Here is a 22502-nt window from a genome sequence, read left to right on the forward strand (position 1 = left end):
CCAACATGTCATGTTTCTTTAACTTTTTTAAGGAGAGCTTGTAAAATTCAATTTAAAAAGTTTACAACAGGCCAATTCCCAGTAATTGTTTAAAAATAACTTACCTTTTGATTGGAGGTCGACGTCAGGTGTTGAAGCCTGTGGGTCATGTTGGATAGACTCTGTTCAAATGCTGCCACGACATGGGCCTGTAAAAAAAGGGGGATAAAGTTATTTGACAGTCCATTAGCTGAATAAATACTCATCCATACTTTCAAATTCTACGTGCAGAATTGCTGCAAAATGCAAATGACTAAAGTGATGATTACATGTTCACATGTCTACAAAAACTCACACACTAAATTATTATCTATCTGTAAGTTTCTAGTTTTACATGCAGAATCAATGTCACTGATATGTTTTATAGATCCCACAAGTCACAGAAACACAACTTAATATTACATAACCTAATTTTAGTGACGCCATGTTAAAGATTTATCCCGACATTGATCTTATTAAGCATACCAATATCAGAAAAAATTTGCTGAAAAAAAGATCAGGAAAGGTTTTTACAAATGGAAATTATGTATTCATACCGCTATGTTTAACTTGAATTGGAATATTCAGCGGGATTACGCCATAAATGGACATCAATATTTGATGACGGTACTAAGAGACTTTTATGGTATATTTTCTATTTTGACCTTTATGAGCCATTTCAGGGTCATTTATTTGAATACACAATCAACCATAATGAATTCTCAATAGAACTATACAGTTTTCTGCTATTGATTCCTAGAATTGATGATATTTTAATTTGATTGATTGATTGTTGTTTGTTTTCTGTCTAGTGGCATATCATTTAACTCAGAAATAACTTCCATAGTAAGCAAAGAGTTTATGAATGATCCACAAAATTGGTAAAAGCAATAGGATTTGTATAGTCAACAAAAAAAATCCTTGGTAAAAGTTTTAGTAGCAAACAGGAATATGATGCAATTGAAAAAAGATCACAGTGAATCAAGTCTATAGTTTTAATGGATAAGAATTTTTGTTTTTATAGATGAATTACTTGATCAATTCCTTTAAAGAACTTTGAGTATGACAGTGCATGTGCACTGTTATTAAAGTATTACCAATGTTAAATCCTCAACAGAAGTTGGCAATCCTTCAAATACAATACTGTATGCAATAAAGTAAAATGTTCCAATAATTTATCTAAAATATCCCAGGAACATCCTCTGGGATTGTGCAACATTGTAGTCAATGACTCCTTACTGTCAACCATAGAATAGATGACAGATGTCAGCCAATCAAAAGGGGTGTTACATGTCATTACTTTACACAATGTCACCTAACTTTGAAAATTGTGTCCTCAGTGAAATGTGCCTTCAAGTTTGAGTGACCTTTACTAATTGTTCTTTTCTGTTTTTCTTGTACTTGTACTTGAAATAGAAGTCATATTTCAACACATTTGAAATGTCATTTCAAAGCTATTCATGACTAATTTGCAAAATAAAAGAAGAAATTAGTACCAGTTCTAAATCCACTCTTTATAATATCATTAGATGAAGGTGCCTCAGGATATCAGCAACATGATGATTTACATACAAAGGGAGCTAACTCTAGCTGCTTTATGTTCACAACCAATTTAAGATCTTGCTTTTTTTTTAAATATTTTTTGTATTCAGTAGTGTGGCATAAAAAGAATCCAAAGGAGTGCATTTTTTATTTTTAATAATTGTGGGAAATATCTATTTATAGCTGGATTCAAAGCATGATCAATCAAATTTCAAGAAATTGTGTTTTTTTTACTTTTACAGCAATTTACAGTTCAAATTGCTCCCTCAATATGATAATCTTAAATAAATACAGTTGTTTGAACTTTAATCTATCTAATGACCAGAAAGAAGATCAAGCAACTTGCAACTTTTCATGTAGGTTATGGACACATGCTGAGAAGGAAATGACATACAGTATTTCAAATTTGTTGATATCTTTTCATTCATCTATGCAATATAATGCTGATATACTAGAAGCACACTCCCGCACTGAAATCAACTTCTTATACATTACACCTGACCACCTAAATGTTGATTTTGTTCATATAATTATAACATGATTAAATTTAAAAGATCTTCTTGTTCTTGATAATTAAAACACTGATGCTTTAATCAAATTCATTCTTAGAGACAAGACACATCAAATTTTCAAACTTATTAAAGATTTTACATTCTCTATCCTAAAGCCAATTTTAGAAAATCTTCCAACAATCTAATATTGACTCAATAACTGATACTTTGTAACTTAAATCGAACCCTGAACATCCAAATCTTAAAAATTTTTACAATAATTCCAAATTTTGCATCCCTTACAAACTGAACAAATTTCTCATCATGTTGTCTCAACATCTCCCTCCCATCTAGAAAACATCTTCCCCTTATCTTAAAAGCTGCACGTTCATATCTCTCTCAGATTGTTATCTTACTGCCCGATAAAGTGCATATATTATTTCTTATGAATCATAAGCAACATTATTTACATTTCCTCAATCAAGATATGGATATATATCATATCAAGAAGGTCAAAGGTTGTAGATTTCCATGAAACCCTAAACTGACAAAAATTCATCAAATGTTTGATGATATATGGTAGAAATTGTTGATATTAATATCAAATATTGTCTAAGGCTGACTGACTGTCAGTCAACTCATTTTCAATTTTGTGTATGTTCATTTTTAGATAATTCAATGATCAAGTGGAAAAGAGCTCAGAAACTTTTATCCATTTGAGCAAGATGAATACATATTTGTACTTTAAAATTTTTAATGGGTGACTGTATAGAGATCCTAAAAATTCAATTCAGTCAGTCAGAGTTCTGGCTAATAATCCAATATGTCAGAAATGCAAATTCTGAATCAAAAGAAAATTAACACAGTTTCAATTAATTAATTGTCGTTTGCTTACTGTCCAATGGCAAGTATTTCATGCATTTAATCTAGGTAGATACCATATTGACAATTAATACTAAAAGTAGGTTCTACCAGAGACATGTCTCTGGTTCTACAATTTCCAGATGTAAAGAGGGGTCAGAGATAATTGTATGATATTATTCTATCTAATCCCAGGGAAATTCTGACCCAGTTTCCAAGCAAACTAAATCAAGTTATGCCAGTAATATTCATTTAGCAATCCCCCCAACCTCTCAATCTTATAATTGTGAACTTCAAGGCTAAGATAAAAATCATAAGTCACTATTTAATTCAATCCAAAAATTAGCCTGTATTTAATTGGATAATTGAAGTGTGGATTTCTCATTAAAATTACATATAATAAACACCATACACACATTTTTACTGTGGATTTATTGACACTGTCAATTAATACACAATTAATGTGGAATAAAAGAAAGATTATGGTATGCTATTTGGATAAAGGAACCATTAAAGTAATAATTCTGCAATATAAAAAGTTCTGGAAATAAAACTCTCTTGGTGATGGGATAAATAAACCAGATCATGAATACAGTGTCCAATTTATGAGCAGGTCACAAACAAAAATGAGGAACAAAGAGGGATTTCAAATTTTCTTCCCTCTAGCCTACAAATTTTAATTTTTAACATAGAATGATTAACATATTAATATCAATGGAGTCCAAGGATGATTAACATAAATTATCAATGGAATTTCAGAATTTCCCTTAATGATAATGGTTTTCAAACAACATGAGTAATTTTCTGTATTGATAAGAGAACTCAGTTGTCAGGGGATAAATGGACCAGTACATCAAGATAGACAGCTATTTGATAAACAAACCCATCATTCTATTCTAATACACAAAAGTAATGAATATTTTTGAATAAATAGGATAGATTTTTAAGGAAAAGGAAAACTCACCAGGGACCTTAATAACAGGAAGCAAAAAGTAGATGAACAAATGCCTTACCAGGAGTAACATGACAGGTGTAACATGTGGAGCAGGAACTGCTTACCCTTCCGGAGCACCTGAGTTCACACTCAGTTTTTGGTGGGGTTCAGGTGTTGGCCAATCTATTTTTCTTCGTAATGTTTTGTTACAAAATTGTTGTTTTTTCTTTTTGACGTTTTTATTTTTTGCCATAGTGTTGTGTTTTTTATTGGAACATGATTTTCAATTGCCCTTAAGGGACCTTGGTAATCTCATCTCTCTGTTTTAAACTTTTTTTGGAACAGTTTGCTTTAGAAAAACTTCCAACATTAACTTGCTGTCTTCAATAAAAATTCAAATTACTCTTTTAAGCTTAATGACACATCAGTGTCCTCTTTTCATAAAATTCCTTTTTTCTTTGAATTATTTTATAATTTCAAATGCTTTTTAGCCTTCAATTTCTTGTCATTGTAACCCCAGCAAATGTTTTTATTTTATTTCCTGAACAATGGCTTTAACCAGATAATGAGGAAACAGTGTTATTTCAAATAATTATGACAAAAGAATGCATCACGTTACTATGCCATATGGTTTTACACATCTCTTTCAAATGCAAATCAGAATCTGAGTACTGTCCTTTTCTCTTGACAATATTAAACTTTGTTCTGATAAAACAATTGAAATAGATTCTGATATTTGTGTCGAAACAAACATCTGCTGATGATGACTGGGGGACAAAACTGTAAAAATAATCATCAATACATTTACCATATAGTTCTATACTCACTCATAATCTATTTACATACAAAATGATGAAAACAGTTATATTGTATTAACTTAAATCATCGCCAATAATTATCGCTAATGATATTTGCATTCAGTTCAGGACAAAATCAATCTTTGATAACGGTCTCCATAGATCAGGACAATTAATGTAATTGTATTATATTGGTTAGTCAATAATTTGGTTAACTAGACAAAAGGGAGGTAATTCTTTCTCGTCAATAGATACAAACCCAAAAAGTTACTGATTACAACTATGACATGGTGTCACCATGACCTCAACATTCTGTCATTTCGCTTATTACTTGAAAAAGATATATTTTTGAATTCCTGATCATTATTTCTGACAAATTCATACATCTTAATAGCCCCATCCAGATAAAACTCATTGTTCCCCATTCTTAAATAGCATATATCACAATTACCAGAATAAAACCATGACATGATTCTGAAATAGATATGTTTTTGTGCAGCAAATTATTCCAGAATACTGAGGTATATTTTACAGATAAATATCTTTCATGACGGAATGTGTGCAAGGTTTTAATTATGAATTATTACATGTGGAAGAATCTTTTTCACATCAACATCCATTGACATGACAGAATCATTAATCAAGAGAATTTAAGACAAAAAAACACCTTGATCTTATTTGCTGCATGATTTTCTTGGATTTACTAGATATAAAGTTTAATGCAAATGACTTTATTTATGTACAAAGAAAGATAACTCCCACAGTTTTGATTCACCTTATGATTATAAAAACATGAAACAAAATCCTTTAAGTCACTACAAATTATTGTATATTTTCATTAAATTTACAAAGACATTTGTATTATTTCAAACACAGACATAATGCTTCTGCAAAAAGGAGACAAATTAGTTTCCTTGCATGATCAAAATCTTAGCACAGTCATTCATATTTTATACAGAATATGTATTTTTGATGAATAAGTAATGATAATTACATTCACTGTACTTAAAGCAATCCTGTAGCAGAGCCATTACTATGAAAAGAACTTGTATACAGCAATTAAAGTCAAGAGGCTATTTTGTTGTCTGGAGTAGTTCTAACAACAAGGTTTTGTAGTGAAGTGTAAAGACCAGAATTGTTAATTATTTACCCTTTAATCTTGAAATAATGCAATTCTTTTTCATAAACTATCAATTAATAAATAAAAAAAACACATTGTTAGACAAATTGTCTTGGCAAAATACCAATTGTTCAGGATTAATGCAAATAAAAAAAAAAAAAAACACACTAATGTCACTCATAAATCTGACAAATTGTATTCACTTATATATATTAGACTTATATATACACACTGATATACTGGGCATTTGAAATAAAAGAAGAATTTTTGAATTGAATGCCATCTTTTTCTGAGAATAAAATATTGACCTTCATCTACATGATCATATCTGAATTCATATATATATGTTAGTAACAGTTGTCGTTTAGAAGGAAAAACATATTTGAGGACAAACTATTTTAGTATGGAGGAAGATGTTTACTATTGTATAACGTGTCCAATTGTTTCTTTATTTATTTAAGACAGATATTTTGCATCATCAAAAGATACTCTTATTTGATTACAATTCTGAATAAAGAGTAGACAGGAGCTAAAATCATGAACTGACAAATGGTTTCTGACTCTTAACATTGTGTCCAACCAGACAGATAAATATCTTTTGGACTTTTTCAGAGCCTTAAGCTTTGTCTTATTGTATTAGGATATAAATAATTCAGAGAAATATCAACTTAACTGTCAGTCTGCTAATGTTCTTCACAAATTATCTGTCTAATGTGCTAACGAATTGCTTATTTTTGTTCCTCTGATTTATGAATACCTCATTGATAAAACAAAGGTCATGTCATTATAGATCAGTTGTAGAAGCTGAACCCAGACAATAATGTACAATTATTACATGTTTTAGCATTCTGTTTCAAAAGGGTAGCTTTATTATTAGTACATGATTTCAACATAAGTCCAAGCTTAATTATTTAAAGTTAGGAGAAAATCACAATCAAAGTAGGGAGAATTTAATATCACTATCTACAAAATCTAATCCTGTTTGCCTGCCAAGACAACTTAACACATGTCATTAAACTGCAGTTTGCCGTATAACCTGTTGTCTGATCAGCTAGGAATAATTTCAGAATGCACAAAAAATCATAAAATAAGAGATGAAAGGTCTGAATCGTTTGAAATGGCAGAGAGTCCTGTGGAGACAACATAGCGTAGATAGCTTTGGGAGGATATAAATGTTAAAGATGATATCTTAATTTCTACAAATTATTCCTCACTACCGACTTTCTCTGACTCAATAATAATAAATATTTCCTACAGATTTCTTACTTAGTTTGTTTATCTTTGGCTGTATATTGCTTGGGTTATCTTACTTATTTCAGTTTGTCATCAATGTTTGTACCAGTTTGTTTACTTGGTAATCAAGTTCACCTTATAGACTTCGAATTATAAATATCTATGTATTTAAAACTTTTTTTTCACGAATATCATTAAAAAAAGAAGAAGAAATATCCTATGTGAAGGTACAAAAGGATTTGGAAGGTTTATAGATAATAAAGTACAGATCTGAAATTTATTATTACAAATCATAAACAAATTCAACAATATAATCAAAATTTATAGATATACAAAGTATGTAACTGAAAGAATATTGAGTTCACAGCCTGTTGTACTGTAGATAAACTAAGAAATTAAAGTGATTTCATCCCAAAAATAGAATTTAGGACTTATAGTTTGTCACTGATAAAGATACCATGAATGATGCCAATATCTTTTTTTATCTTGCTGACTGAATCATGAATGAAGTGTCTATTAAATTCATCCTGACGATCTTAAAAGTTGAAATGAAACTTCTGTTATGAAAACTTCAAAATATTTTTGACTGTTGTGTGAACTGTCAGTCAACATGATATAGGGTACACGTTCATTAGAGGAAAATATCATGAATAAATGGTTACTAAATGTCCAATGGCAAATAGTCTCTGGTACATGCTTATCCATAATAAGAATAAGATCACCAATTTCCTTTATTATTTTTTAGGCTCTTGAAATGACAAGTATATATGGATGGACAAATTGTTGAACAAAATTCAACCTTAATACCAAAACAAAAACTTTAAACTGTCTAAAATCAAACATAGTCAATAGCTAACAATTTGTGAGATTGAAGATAATATTGAGGCATAAAGTAAAAGACACAGTGACCCAACATAAACTAACAATAAAAAAAAAAACTAGAATGACATTAGGACAACATCACATCTTCAACAAAAGACAAGTGACTACTCAGATATCATGTTTGTAAAAAAATCTACAATCAGCTTTGCAGTTAATTCAACAAAGATTGACTTCCAATAAGTTTAAGTAAAAACACTGTCCAGTAATGACTATTTGAGCATCTTTACTCATAACTTTGATCCAAGCAGCTAACAAGCCGAAAAATCCCTAAACACAACAGCTAAAAATATCAAAGGTCAACTTGATTGGATCCTTTCAGTTCATAAGAAGAAATACCTGTATATTTATTAACACTTGACCAGCTGCAAAGTCTTAATCCCCCTCCCCCTCCCTTTCCAGTTACATAAACTATTTAAAAATTTACAATAAAAATAAACAATACAAACCATATAGCCGTCATTATCGTTATAATCACACAATGATTCATATTCAGCTTTCTCCTGCATCTTTGTCAAGCTTTTGTACCTTAATGAGTTATTACACAGGTAACTACACTATATTGATTCCATCCTGATCAAAATATTGACCAAATTGTACCAATTATATATCTCCTGTAAAATTGATGCCAAAAACTGACGGAATTATCCTGGAATTATCCCACACATTAAAAAATTACAATGTAAGATGTTATCCAATCTTGTTTCCAATTTTCTCCAAGATAACAATCACCAATTGAACGGAATCATATTTCATTGTTCCATCTATTTACTAAGCAATTCATTTTTTCCAATATCTACCTCTCATGATCTGTCCTTTGGAAATCTCGTTACCTTCACCTGGATTCTCACTTCTAATCAGCACAATCTTATGTAATTAATTAATCCTTTGAAGTGGAAATGGCAGAGCAATCAAGGTCTCATAAAACGAAAAAAAAAAAAACAGAAATCAACCGATCCTGTTTTGACTTCCAATTTCATTTATACGGAACCATTAGAGAAAAACCTCCCGCTATATGCTGGTACAAAAAAATTCTAATCAAATTGTGACCAACTTCTTTCTAGAAATATTCCAATCAAATCCCTTGATTAATTTCAAATACAACCAACGACCTCCACTGTACCACTAGGTGTAAATAGATGCAGTGCCCTTATCATAGATATATACTACTGTTTACGATATGTCAATAAACAGTACCAGCTACAGAACCAAACACAATCAATGAACTGTAAATAGGAGAGAAAAAAAATTCACAATAATTTAAATATCACCAATTACAAAATATGAATCTGATTCAGCAGATTTATTGCTATGTCGAAAATTAATCATCCTTTTTATAATAAAATATGATTGATGTTTTTACAAACAATTAAACCACTAGAAATTATTGGATAAAAAGTTCATGTGTTTTAATTAGCCGATGATTGTAAAATCCTGCAAAGCACTGGAAAGCTTCAAATCTTCTATTGTTGTAAACTAATTGTTACTGACTAACATAAAATGTTCTGAAGTGCAAAATAAGTTCACAGAAAAAAATGTATCCTTAAATGTCTTTTCTTATTTCTTAATTAGCATAATTGCTTAGAACCAGAAGTCTCCTTGAAAATTCTCTTTGTTAAAACACATAATAAAATTCTGTCCTCAAAATCTTTTCCTTTTAGCTGCAGAAAATCACTTCTCTACTTATCCTATAAATCTAATCCTTGGAATAGTACATTCAAAAGACACATAATTATTCATTTATACAGCAAAGTGGTCTTTATAGAAAATATGCATCTGAAATCCTGCCCGACACAAATTATCTGCTTGATATATACAAACAAAAACAGTTTGCTACTAATATCCCAAAGTCACAGTACTTTCGGTAGCAAAAAAAATCATAAGAATAGTGGTAAGATCAACATAGAGTGAATTTGTGTCACTAGTTACATAGTAAATTCATCAAACCACCAGCCATATTAATCAGTACTTGTAGAATTAAGCTACATACCAGATGCAACTATTTTTTATTAATAGAACTTTTTTCTCCAATGATGTGTAGGAATCATTAGGATTATCTCAGAACTTAAAGTGCCTTCTGACTTCTCTGACCCACAACTGTGATCAGTGTTATTCTAAAGTTTTTTATCTTGAAATTTAACATATGTTTTACAGCTCCTGTCCTACACTGATCTCCTCAATGGTCCATAGCAACCACTTACAAAGCTAACCCCCAGTGAGATTTATTTTGACAAGTCAGATAGATTTCTTTTACAAATTCCTTATTCAAATAATGATAATATTTTTTTCAAAATAAAAAAGCAGTCAGGACATTATCCCTTTTACTAAGATTTCAAACAGTCATTCAAGCTCACAAAGACACCAGCACATGTGTGCACTTATGATATGATCCCTTTTATCTCTTGCAGAATAAATAGCAGATTTTATCAAATTATCAGCAAAATACTGAAAATATGATTAGTTTTTGTCAATAAAATTATCACTAAAATATGGAAAGTATGCTTTATTTCTCTCCCTCACGTCATCAAAATAATGGAAACATGCCTAGAATTCTCCCTCACTGTAGATATTTCCTGTGCCTGTTCCAGTAATGACTTTTTCTTTACAACTAATAGAACTTTCAAATTTTTATTTTATCGCTGAAATATGCTATCAAGACAAAATAATAGATTCTTTTAATCCATTAAGTCAGTATATTTAAAGATAAATATACACTAGCATTAAATAATAATTTTAACTTTTTTTTTATTAAACCTTTTAGTATTGTTTTTGTATTGATGTATCACTTTTAATTTGAATAAACATTTTATTTAAATTCCTCATCTGAAATTTGGCTCTTTAATTTATTGTCTTGTTAAACTTTTACCTTGCATTTTTTTAATTTCAAATTTTGCATGACTCAGCTGTTTATTATCTGAAAAATCAGTTATATAATTGAAGCATAAAAAACATTTAAGATATGGAAATCCTAAACAGAGTTATTTTTTATTTTGGCTTGACCTGATCTGAATGAAGAGTTTAGTTAAGACAGAATTCTGGTTTACATAGGGTTCAATAAGACTCTGACAGGTTTCACTGTATAATGCAATCAATGTCAATGTCTAACCAGGAAACAAAAAACAAATGCATAGAATTTCATAAACAAAAACGTTTACAGCTTTGCAGTTAATTCAACAAAGAACTTCAGAAATATTGTGTCATACAAGAAAATGTGCAGAATTTTAAAACCATGTGTTCGTGACTTTGAAAGAATTATTTTCTTAAAAACTGCATTTTACAGTTTAAATGAAATAGTATGGAAATTTAACAGAAATATAAAATGGAGAACTGAATGAAGTGTAAATTGTCAATAACACTGGCAACTTGTGACAAAAGTTTTATTGTTAATATTAACATAATCTGTCAAACCCATAAAACTGACAATTATGTGAAATAAAGGGCATTCATTAAGAAACACAATTTACAATTTTCCTGGGTTAATCATGTCTTTAAACAGGACAAAGCTTAAAGAATTTATTTCAATTCTAACAACCTTTCACAATCCGATTCAACTTGTATAGCTGTTAACTTATTACAATACAATACAAAGTTTGTGACAAAAGATAAAAAAAAGAAATTGATGATACAAATTAATATTTTTGGTAATTTTTTAAAAAGAAACCTGAGTAGCTTAACCATCTTGGTACAACATCTAACATCTAACAGGACAGAATAAATCTGAAGGGAAATTTAAGGACATTGGGAATGGGGGAAAAAAAAAAAGAAAAGTCTTTTTGCAAGTAGAACAAAAAATACTTTTTTAGCTGAAGCCCGCCTCCAGGTGCGGGATTTTCTCGCTGTGTAATGAAGACCCATTGGTGGTCTTGGGCCGTTTTCTTCTCTTTGTTCTTTGTTCGGGTTGTTGTCTCTTTGACACATTCCCATTTCCTTTCTCAATTTTATTTAATAGTTCAAATTAAACGTATATAGATTAATAATCATAAAATAAAATAGCGAAATGAAATTTGTAATCATGCGGACATGTGTACTATGTAATTCATTTCCGCAGACAAAAATAAAAATTAACCACAAGAATTGTTTCATGACATAAAGATCAATCTGGTCCCATCAGTGTCAACCATTGTAATAATTACTCACAGATATAAATGTTTTTTTTACATGAACAATAAAATATTTCATCATCATTAAGTTTACCCAAGGAGAATAGATATATATTGAATGGATTAGACAATGTCCAAAATGGTACTTAGCTAAGTGAAGTTTTTTTCCATTATTGGAATTTCTTACAACTCTGGCAGCTTCAAATGAATTCTTCTTAGAAAGTTAACTTTACAACTTAAATTGCATTTACATAAACGGATATTTTTTTCAGTTGTGGTTTGAAAAACAATGCATCATTTTGAATGAAAAAAGTGTTGGTCATTACCAATATATGGACTCTTACAATGGAATGGAATGTGTTAAAAGATCTTTTAACAGATTCATGAGGAATCCAAATGAAATTTTGTGTAAACTCTATTATGATGCAGGTCAGCTGGACAGGAAAGAGTTATTTAAAATTGAGTTTATATCTACTGACTACAATGTAATAATAATATTTTATCATTTTATAGTTCATAAGATTTGTTGTCGTTTGCAATTAACATTCAGTGGCGATATAGTTCAGGTGCATTACTAAGTAGGAAGCTATTTATTGTGGCAAAGTTTTATTGTATAATTCAGACTCTTTAAAAGTTACTTTAAATCCCGGAAACTACATTATAAAACGTGAAACTTCAGGTTGAATTTAATTTAACAATCCAGGTTTTACAAACTATCTATAAATATGAAAAATACTGAATAAGCAATTACCCAATTTTTTGGCTAATACTTGATAAATACATAGTACATTTTCATAAAAGAAGAAAACTTTACCAAAAATTACAACACTATGACTAACTCCTGGCACAACTAAGACAAAAAGTCAAAACATCTGCTGTGTTATTCTGATTATCTAGTCATCGAAAGATAAGGCAGACGGCAATATTTTTTCATTAAACCATGATAACGCAAGTATCTTTGTATTCAATAGCCAAGATCTTCAATAAAAATCACCCCAAAAAAAAATACATTCCTCAGATTTCAAATTCTACAATCAGATGTTTTATAAGGATTCATCTATCAACCTCCTCGGAGATGAAATGCGAAAAAAAAAAAAAAAAAAAAAAAAAATCCCAATCAAATTCATTTATTCTGGATCAAGTCCTACTCTAAGATGAAATTGCTCAAAAAAAAAAAAAAAAAAAAAAAATCCGAAAGACCTTTCTGCACTCAATATGCATTATCTGTCTAACATGTGACATTAAGAAGCAGACTATAATTTAATTTAAGTTTGACAGCATGCAATTTTAATTTCCATTATATACTATCTACTTTAAGCACAATGAAAGCTGCTTTAATGTTGTGTGATTGGAAAATATAATATTTAATCATGACTGAGCTTTATATGAGGAATTATTATTCAACCCACTGTTATAACTGCATAACACAGAAATGACATGTAAAATATGACATCAATTACGATTCCGGTTCAAAAAATACCCAATGGATAGATCTGAAAAATGGTTGAAAAATAAAATGGTCCAATGATGGTCTAAATCTGCCATGTTAGCTAATAGGCCAATGAAGGGTCAATCAGTGTCAGTCTCTATACATGTTAAAGATTCATTATAACAACGCTTTGCTGGGGCCAGCTTTCATATTGCATAATTGCATATTCATTACATAAATCCACATTCAATTCTAAAATATAGAGTTATAAAGGGACATAACTGAAGAACGGTAAAAGTGACACTACCTAAATTTGAACTTGATCTGAGTTTTGTGGTAATAATTATTGTGTATAAGCTTCATAATATTTGGTTAAGGCAAATTTAAGTTAGAGAACGGAAACGAAAAATTCAGCAATTTTTCCATTTGTAAAGGGGCATAACTCTAGAACGGTTAAAGTGACGCCACCAAAATTCAAACTTGATCTGTGTTTTGTGGTAATAAGCATTGTGTATAAGCTTCATAAAATTTGGTTGAGGCAAACTTAAGTTAGAGAATAGAAACCAACTTAGGGACATATGGACCCGTGACAAGAGTAAAACTTCATGCCCCCTCTGCTACGGCAGGGGCATAAAAAGAGGAATACAATTAACCATCATAATGCTGAGTTTTGATTTTTTATGTCACTAGGTTACTGTCTAATTGACTCATAACAAACATCTCCTTACATTCAAATTCATAGAATTGAATGTTATTGAACTATCAGGTCATGAACTGTTAGTTTGAACGAGTTCATTAATGTACATGATGTATCTGTGATAAAATAGACATACAATTTGGTTATATGATTGTATATTATATAGTATATATAAACCTCCACCGTTTCTATAAATAATGACATGGCATGCTAAATAGGGGACCTTTAAATTGTAAACAGTGAAACATTGTTAGGGAATTTGATGAACGAAAAATGGCAAAATAGCATGAATCAGTCCTAAACAGATGCAAAAGCAACTGTGAAAGTCAAATCAACAGTTGAAATATCATAACTGGTGAAAATGGTTAATATGCCATTCAATGAGATGCAACTGTTACGCTTAAAGCAAAATGTAAATTCAATTAATTAACCTATTGAGTCTTAACTATAGATAGAAAACAGTGCTTGAAAATCTTTTAGACTGCTTAAATAATTTTTAAAAGTAATTGTTTTTGTAAATGAGAAAAAGTATTTTCCATTTTTCTTACAATTGTTAATTTTTAAGCAAAGCGTGACTGAAGACACTGACCTTTGTGAACCAATTATCATGCCAGTGGTCTGAGGAAACAGTTTTGAAAAATTGGATGTGGAAAAAATACCCTGATAGAACTTATAATCAAAGGGTATTGAGTAACCTGTATAAAACCTTTTAACCCTGGTATTTTTCATTTTGAGCTCAATTATTTCTTATATAATGCTTTAGTAATTATTGATATAGCTGAGACTGACAGGCTACATTTCCAAAAACCAGTGGTCATTTGGGATTGCATTATTAAATTCTGTTGATGAGGTCTGTTCATTACCATACATATTATAGCGTACTTGGTTGAGGATTTTGGAACTGGTAATGAGACAGACCCTCAAAAGCTGTTTCCATAGTTACAACATGCAAATACAACAAATATACTCACTCTATTCTTCTGTTGCAAATGGTAAAGAAAAAATACTACATTAAAACATGGGTTTACAAAAAAAACATGGCAGCCAGCAAGTTTATGGCAAATGCTGAGTTGAATTCTATACAGAAAAAATCTCACTATCTTCTGAAAGCAGTTGATTAATGGGACAAAAATTAGATCCAGGCGTGTGGTAAAAATAAAATATATTCCATAAATCTGCAATTGACATCTTTTGATTACATTTATACCATCTTTCATTTATTTTTATCTATTAGCATTTTAAGTGAGTGTTAAAATCATTTAATATTTTCAGCAATAATAGTTTTCACATTACAACAGGACTGTATAAGTTTTCTGCAATCTGCATTTTAGTATGTGATTAATACATAATCAATATTTCATAGAATGTAAAAAATGTGAAACCATAAAAAAACATAATGTTTTTCAATACAACTGTTTTTCACTTAATATATGTTATTTAATTCAGCTTGTCTGGATTAAAGTTGATAGGATACAATGTAATGCTTGAATAAAATATGTCACTTCATGAATTTTGAAGGGTCAAACCATGACATTTGAAACCATAGATGTCATGTTCCAACTTGTAAGGATTGTTATTAAAAATTCTGACCTTTCAAGGTCAAAATCTATAAAATGATGTTAAGTAACACAGTAAATTTCTATTTTGGTACACATAAATTGACTATTTTAAGGTACATAATTCCAGTTCATTGAACCACAATAATCAATGTTTTGTGATGATCTCTACAAATATGTATCAAGAATTTAACCTGTGAACTTTTTTTTTTCAGGTGCTATTATATCATTGTAAAACAACCAATGTCAAGTATATTGAAAATCTCATTAAATTGTATTCTATCACACAGCTGACATCAAACAACATCCTGGGTATAACATCCATTATCATCTTGAAATAAATCACAACAAGGGCTATAACTCTTTAACACAATGTTACACCTGGCATATAAAACTCATATTTTGTGGTCCATGATATTTACATTACAATTTTTTTTAACTTAAATCATTTTGCTTTGAACAAACTTTAGGATCTAAAACAAATTCACAGTAAAATTCAAAGTCACAAATTAGCTGAGTCAGCTAACTGATTTTGTGCAGGTCGTATGACAAAATTAAAAGTTTCAAAAAGACACATAAATGAACAAATAATTGTCAATATCACACAATTTTGGGCCTTTTTGCCAAAAAGTGCAGCGCAGCCCACTGCACATATACATCTTAGTTGAAATGAGAAAAATCAAGATTGTATCATTCTATTGATGAAAATTTCGTTGCAAAGATTTCAACAGAGCCCTGGGCGAGCATGAGAACTAAGATATAAGTCATATTCTATTATTATATTGTCCTTGACCCAATATAAGAGGGTCAGGATGGAATGGTCTTCATTTCTGTATTCTTTAATTTTCTACGTCTTTTTTCTCTTTTCATTTCTGTATTCTTTAATTTTCTAGGTCTTTTTTCTCTTTTCATTATTTGTTTGCACACTATTTTCCATTTTTTATCATATGCACTTTTTTCTTTATTCTCTATTTTGCAAACCCCATCTAGACCCTCATAAATATGATCCCTGTAGTTGTTCAGCAGAATCAGAAAGATTTCTGAATTATTCATAAAGATGAATAATAAAGAGACAACAATCAATACAGAAAAAAATATTAATCAACAAAGAAGTGACTAATTATAATGCCAGCAGACGACACAAGAACTAATTATTGCAATCAGCAGAACAGGGTGCCCATTTAAATCTTAGCAGACTCTAAGAACTCAAGAAGCTATAAGCATCGAATCTCTTCAAATGCTGGAAGTTAAGAGGATTTACAAAACAAATTATGCAAGAAAAGTAGTAGATGTCTAACCATGTTATTGACTGTAATCTTAGAAAATTAACTCATTTGCATATCAGTATCACAAAATTGGAAGTCTCTTGAATATTCGGTTGGCTGATAATTGACATAATAGATTTAAGTGGTGACCATCCTAACTTTTAATTAAAACCAGATTCTAATAATTATGCCCCATTTATTTCAGCTAAATTCAACTTTCTAATGTTAATCAATTGCATATCAAATAATATATATGACCAAATGAAGATGTATTTTTATTTTGTACAGCGTTATAATTAGGTATCTAAAGAGCTGTTCAAATATTTCTCTTCTAAATTAAGGTTTTTTATGACTTAACATCTGTTTATATTTTTACATTTATTTGTGTGCTTTCATTGTATGAATGTGATTTATAATACACCTCTTATTACTCCTTGTGGTTGATTCAAAGTTTCAGGAGTTTGAAAAAGCCAATGCAAAAATCAAGTCTATTTTAACATGTCTTGTGAAATTTATAAAGATAGTATTATTGGAAAATAACATCTATGCCTTCTTCTATGTCTGCTGCTATATCACCTCTTCAGAGAAATTATTTACACTATAAAATTTTATCTGCAATCATCCTGATATTCAAAATCTAAAATCTTTGAATCATGAGAGATAACCAACTTCAGAACATATCATTTAAATCAATCAATTGGGACTTTATGTGAAAGAACTACTATATCTACTGTGACTTTGAGATGAAGAACAGCAATAAAAGCACTGTTCCTTTGCTTATTGTGTGTTTTTTTGCAGTGCATGTACTGATTTTGTGTCATGGATGGATACCCCATATCCCTTGTTTTTCTATTGTCAATTTCTGAAAATACAAACAACGCTGTTTATACCGAAAGATTAAAATATGAACCTTGGGAAAGATCAACAGGGGAAACAATTCATTTCAATAACATTCACATAAAATCTTTATGTGATCAACACGAGACTGAACTGCAATTCATTTCAATATACCCTTCAAATACTAAATTTTGTGGTTAACCGGTTATTGGGATTGCATTTCAGACTAAACTCAAGTTCAACAGCATCAAAAGGTCAGATACATGCCTGTCACACCAAAACAAATTTGTTTATCCTGAAATGTGAGAAAATCAGCCTTGAGAAAGAGTATCAGGGGAGACAATTAATCTCAATATACCCATCAATTACTTACTTTTGTGGTCAACATGGGATTGCAATGCAATCTTTATTAGAGTTCAAAAGCATACAAAGGTCAGATGTATCTACCTTAAGAATCCTACTTTTAGATTACATTAGAATATTAACAAAGTTCAAAGCAATATTTTAAAGGTATCAAGGGAGACAATACAAGATATAAGTAATTAGTAAGTAACTGCCTTGCAATCTTTCATACACATTTACAAGACAGGAAATGCTTACAGAGATGTGAATTTTGATTTTACTTATCAAAATCAGTTAAATGTTATTCAAATATCATTTTATCATGAAACTTGTTTACTAAAGAGGCATCCAACTGTATTCCAGATAATTAAACATCAAAACCAGAATGGGGAATCTGTTTCCATGGTAATGTAACAACTTAGATCTTCATCTTTTATAAATATATTCATCAATAAGTATTAGTCATATTTATATTGATCAAATATAATTCACTGCATCATATCTGGTTGGAATAGTAATTTAGGTTAACATTTATGAATGACCTAATATTAAACAATTCTCAATTTAGCAAATTAAAGACATAGACAGCATTTTTTTTTACAAATCTTTATCATTGTGAGAACGATCAAACTTTTCATTACACTGATTATCAAACACACCCTAAATGGAAATTGCAAACCTGTACTCTGTCTATTAATGCCTATTGATACATCAATAAATTGAATTTGCACATTTAAGGTGTGTTTGATTACCTATCAAGGTAGAAAAAAGAAAAAATTTAATTCACTTTTATTATTACTCTTGAACAACGAAAAGCACATAAAATAAGGTAAGGTAAGGGGTGCATAATGATCCCGGAATCCTTCATACTCTTTAACCCTCTGGTTAAGATGCCCCCCCCCCCCTAATTATTTTAAACTTTATATTTACTGAGTGCTTATAGTGTTAAAACATGCTAAAATGCCATTCAACATTTTTCAATTCATTTTATTATTATTATTGAAAAAGCACTGAAAATCATACGAATGGACAAAAGATTACACGTCCCATGGCATTAGATATGAATAATTTGCCGTGTTATAGGCCATAATAAAATGATTCCCTATTATACCATTAATTCATCTTTGATGACATTCCAATGTACAAAACAAATTTACACAAATCTACCAGAATTATTATGGTATAGATTTTTACTTTCATGTAACTATTCAACATTGGTTTCATAACAAATCATTAAAAACTCTTTTATGCAATCAAGTTATTTCTCGTTTCAAAGCTTTGGAATACGAAATCATTTTTCAAAAGAAAAAAATCACTCCTAACATGTGAGTGAAGAGAACTTCTGATTTTAAATCATGACTTTAATAAAAGAGAATGTTTTTATCTCCCCTTTTTCAATCAAAGATTTTCTTCAATTTAGATTTCTTCCTTTAATTTTCTTCATTAGAGGCGATCTTTTATGAGAGGTCTATATTTGGGTAAATAATTGAGTTATTATGCTATTCCTAGATAAACCAATGAAGTCAATTTGTGATTATATTATTCATTTGCATGTTTATGGTAAATAAGAAGACAGATCAATCAAAGGGAGACAATTTGTGAATTCATTTCCATGTTTGTGGTAAATGCGAAAAAAACCAATCAATCCATTCTATGTCCAATGTTATATCTCATCTTTGTTCCTACGATCTAATTTCCGAAGAATTAAAGAGAGAGAGAGTAAGAGAGACATTGAAGGTTGCAGATGAATTAATGATTCCGAAAAAAACATGTCATCAACTTAGAAAGATGTCAACATACATACTCATAAGAGTTCATAATTTAAATGTCAAGAACTTCAGTAAATCTTGTCCGTTGATCTTGCTTGAGCGTATGTAAATGTGACCTGGTCTTTTATAAGATCGATTCAAATAAAAATCAGTTCAATTTCTCACAATTGTTAGGCTGAGGGTTTCAAGTAAATTTTTTTTTGAATGAGTGACAGTCAAGTGACTACCATATTGAAGAAAATGTGTCAGTTGCTCAAAATTCAGCAACATCAAGCAAAAGCACCTGCAGACTTCTCCCACAAATAGATGTACAGACTGCTCCCACAAATAGATGTACAGACTGCTCCCACAAATAGATGTACAGACTGCTCCCACAAATAGATGTACAGACAAACGCAAACAGTGAACAATACATGGAGCAGAATTACCTTCCCCCCCCCCCCCCCCCTCCTTCCGTAAGCCTGAATCGGTACAGACACACAGACAGTTTAACCAGTTTTTAAGTTGTTTTCTTTTACCCCTAATTGTAAATTACAGAATAGATGACCAACGTAAAAACGTAAAGACCTAAATACACAAACCCCCACGGTAGTAATTAATTAACCCTCTATAACAACAAGCATTCAAATAAAATGGCTGTTAGCCACAAACGAAGCAAAACTAAAGCTTAATTACTTAGACTTCTCATTATCTTTAAGCTTGTCAAAATCCCTTTTGAAATTTTTCTGTGTGAGGCCTCAAGCCACCGTGTAAACAAGGAAGAACCAATTATCATGAAGTTGTTTAGATCGTAATTGTTCAATTAATTTTTTAATTATTGGGGTCCTTTTAGGGGTATCTTTCTTAATGTTAGTTGACTGACAGTTTTGTTTAATCAAAGTACCAATTACAGGTAAAAATTCTGTTTAAATTTAAATAAGTGCAAATTATAGTTTGAAATCTTGATAGACTTCAGGTCATTCCAATCTGAGGTAGAAAATTTAGAACGGGACTTCTGGTTGTCATGGATGTAGGAACTCCAAAATTCTTTAGTCCCAAAAAGTAAAAATATTACTGTGGATTCCAATCTCATGGATTTTGTGCATATAACTTAAAATTTCAAAATACAAATTTTCTATCATGCCTGTATGCAGACTTCGGCAAATTTAGGTAAACCATGAACTTAATTTTCAACAAAATACATATTTTCTATAGCCTTGTAGCAAAATCATGAAATCAAATATCCACAAAAATTGGTACCCACGAAAATTAAAGTCAATCACCAGTATTTGAAAATCATTTTGGAACCCCCTGCTGTTCCTATTTAGATCACCTAGATTCTACTCTTCCAAAGTTTGCTGTTTCTTAACCCCTGAACAGACATTTACCTTAGAGAAAAAAGAGGGTAATTAACCAAGTACATTATCTCCCTTAATTAACCTCAAGCTAACCAATCATAATTGGTTACAAGGAGATTCAAATTAAGTTGTTGTTTTATGTAAGGATTACTTTGATGCTTGGGATAAAAATGCTTCTCTACATTATGATGGTTGAAATCAAGGCAATTAAAGTAAAATGTACTGGTACTATCAGACTGTTGTATAGACAAATAATGAACCAACTGGCATTTACATCAGTCAAGATCAAGTTTTTTCAAAATGACAATTATTGTCTTAAACCCTGTTACTAAATTTTGAGTTAATATGATACCTGAAGGGGCAGAATCGAGGGTCTGGATTTTGGTCTTTATTTCTGTATTTTCTAACTATTTAGTGTCATAAGAGATGAATTTCATTTCTTTTTTTCATGTACTATTTTAATGAAGAATTAAAAAAACCTTTTTTTTATATTTGATCTGTATCATAGAACAATAATATTATAGATAAATTTAAACAATTTATTCATCCTGAAAATACATAACACTAATTAATTTTGCTCTTTTTTCAAATAATCAAGTAAATTAAGAAATTTTTTTAGTGTATTTCTGTATGATATTTATGCATTTTTCCATTTGTTCATTCATGATTGTTGTAAACCATTGGCCAATATTGGCATAAGTTGCTTTTTCAATAAAAAATTCATAATATCCTAAAAAATAACAATATCTAATTTCTGAAGATACTCTTGCCATTTACTGAGTCAATTGGAGTATTATACATGTCATATTTAGTACCATCCACAGATGTAAATCACCGATATTTGACAACGTAAATACTACATTTTCATAAATGATCAATCATTTGATTCTAAACGTATCTGACACATCTGAACTAACGATATTATCACAATCATCTTTTTCAATTCAGTCCAATGTCCGTTTTATTCATTTGTTATATGCTCTCAAGATGGACATGGCGCCAGCATTCCTCTGAGATCGTAACTTGATTAAAATCAATGTGGTTACATTCATAGTGACCACTAGGTTCCGTAGGAATCATTTCAAAATTGGAAGAATTGTCGATTCTGAATAACACTAACCATTTTAGATATATCCAATTAATACAAGTTAAACTGAGGCCTTACGGAAATCTTCGATATTATGACTGACAAAAACAATGTAAACCTCTTTCTGAAAAACGGGCAGCCAGGTGACCAGAAGATGTCTATATAATCAGCTTGTTTTGTTAAGTTGCTTTTGGTTTAACAAACGTTT

General features: G+C 30.2%; 1 protein-coding gene across 1 annotated transcript in view; it reads right to left on the minus strand.

Annotated features, from left to right (window-relative positions):
- Positions 1-22502, minus strand: part of LOC127724559 (neuron navigator 3-like) — a 175976-nt gene that overhangs the window by 38521 nt on the left and 114953 nt on the right. The window contains exon 14 of the mRNA XM_052231542.1: positions 105-188. Coding sequence (XP_052087502.1) covers positions 105-188 — 84 coding nt within the window. The remainder of the gene's footprint in view (positions 1-104; positions 189-22502) is intronic.

This window comes from Mytilus californianus, unplaced genomic scaffold (assembly GCF_021869535.1).
Source record: "Mytilus californianus isolate M0D057914Y unplaced genomic scaffold, xbMytCali1.0.p SCAF_14, whole genome shotgun sequence".
In the NCBI taxonomy this organism is placed as follows: Eukaryota; Metazoa; Mollusca; class Bivalvia; order Mytilida; family Mytilidae; genus Mytilus; species Mytilus californianus.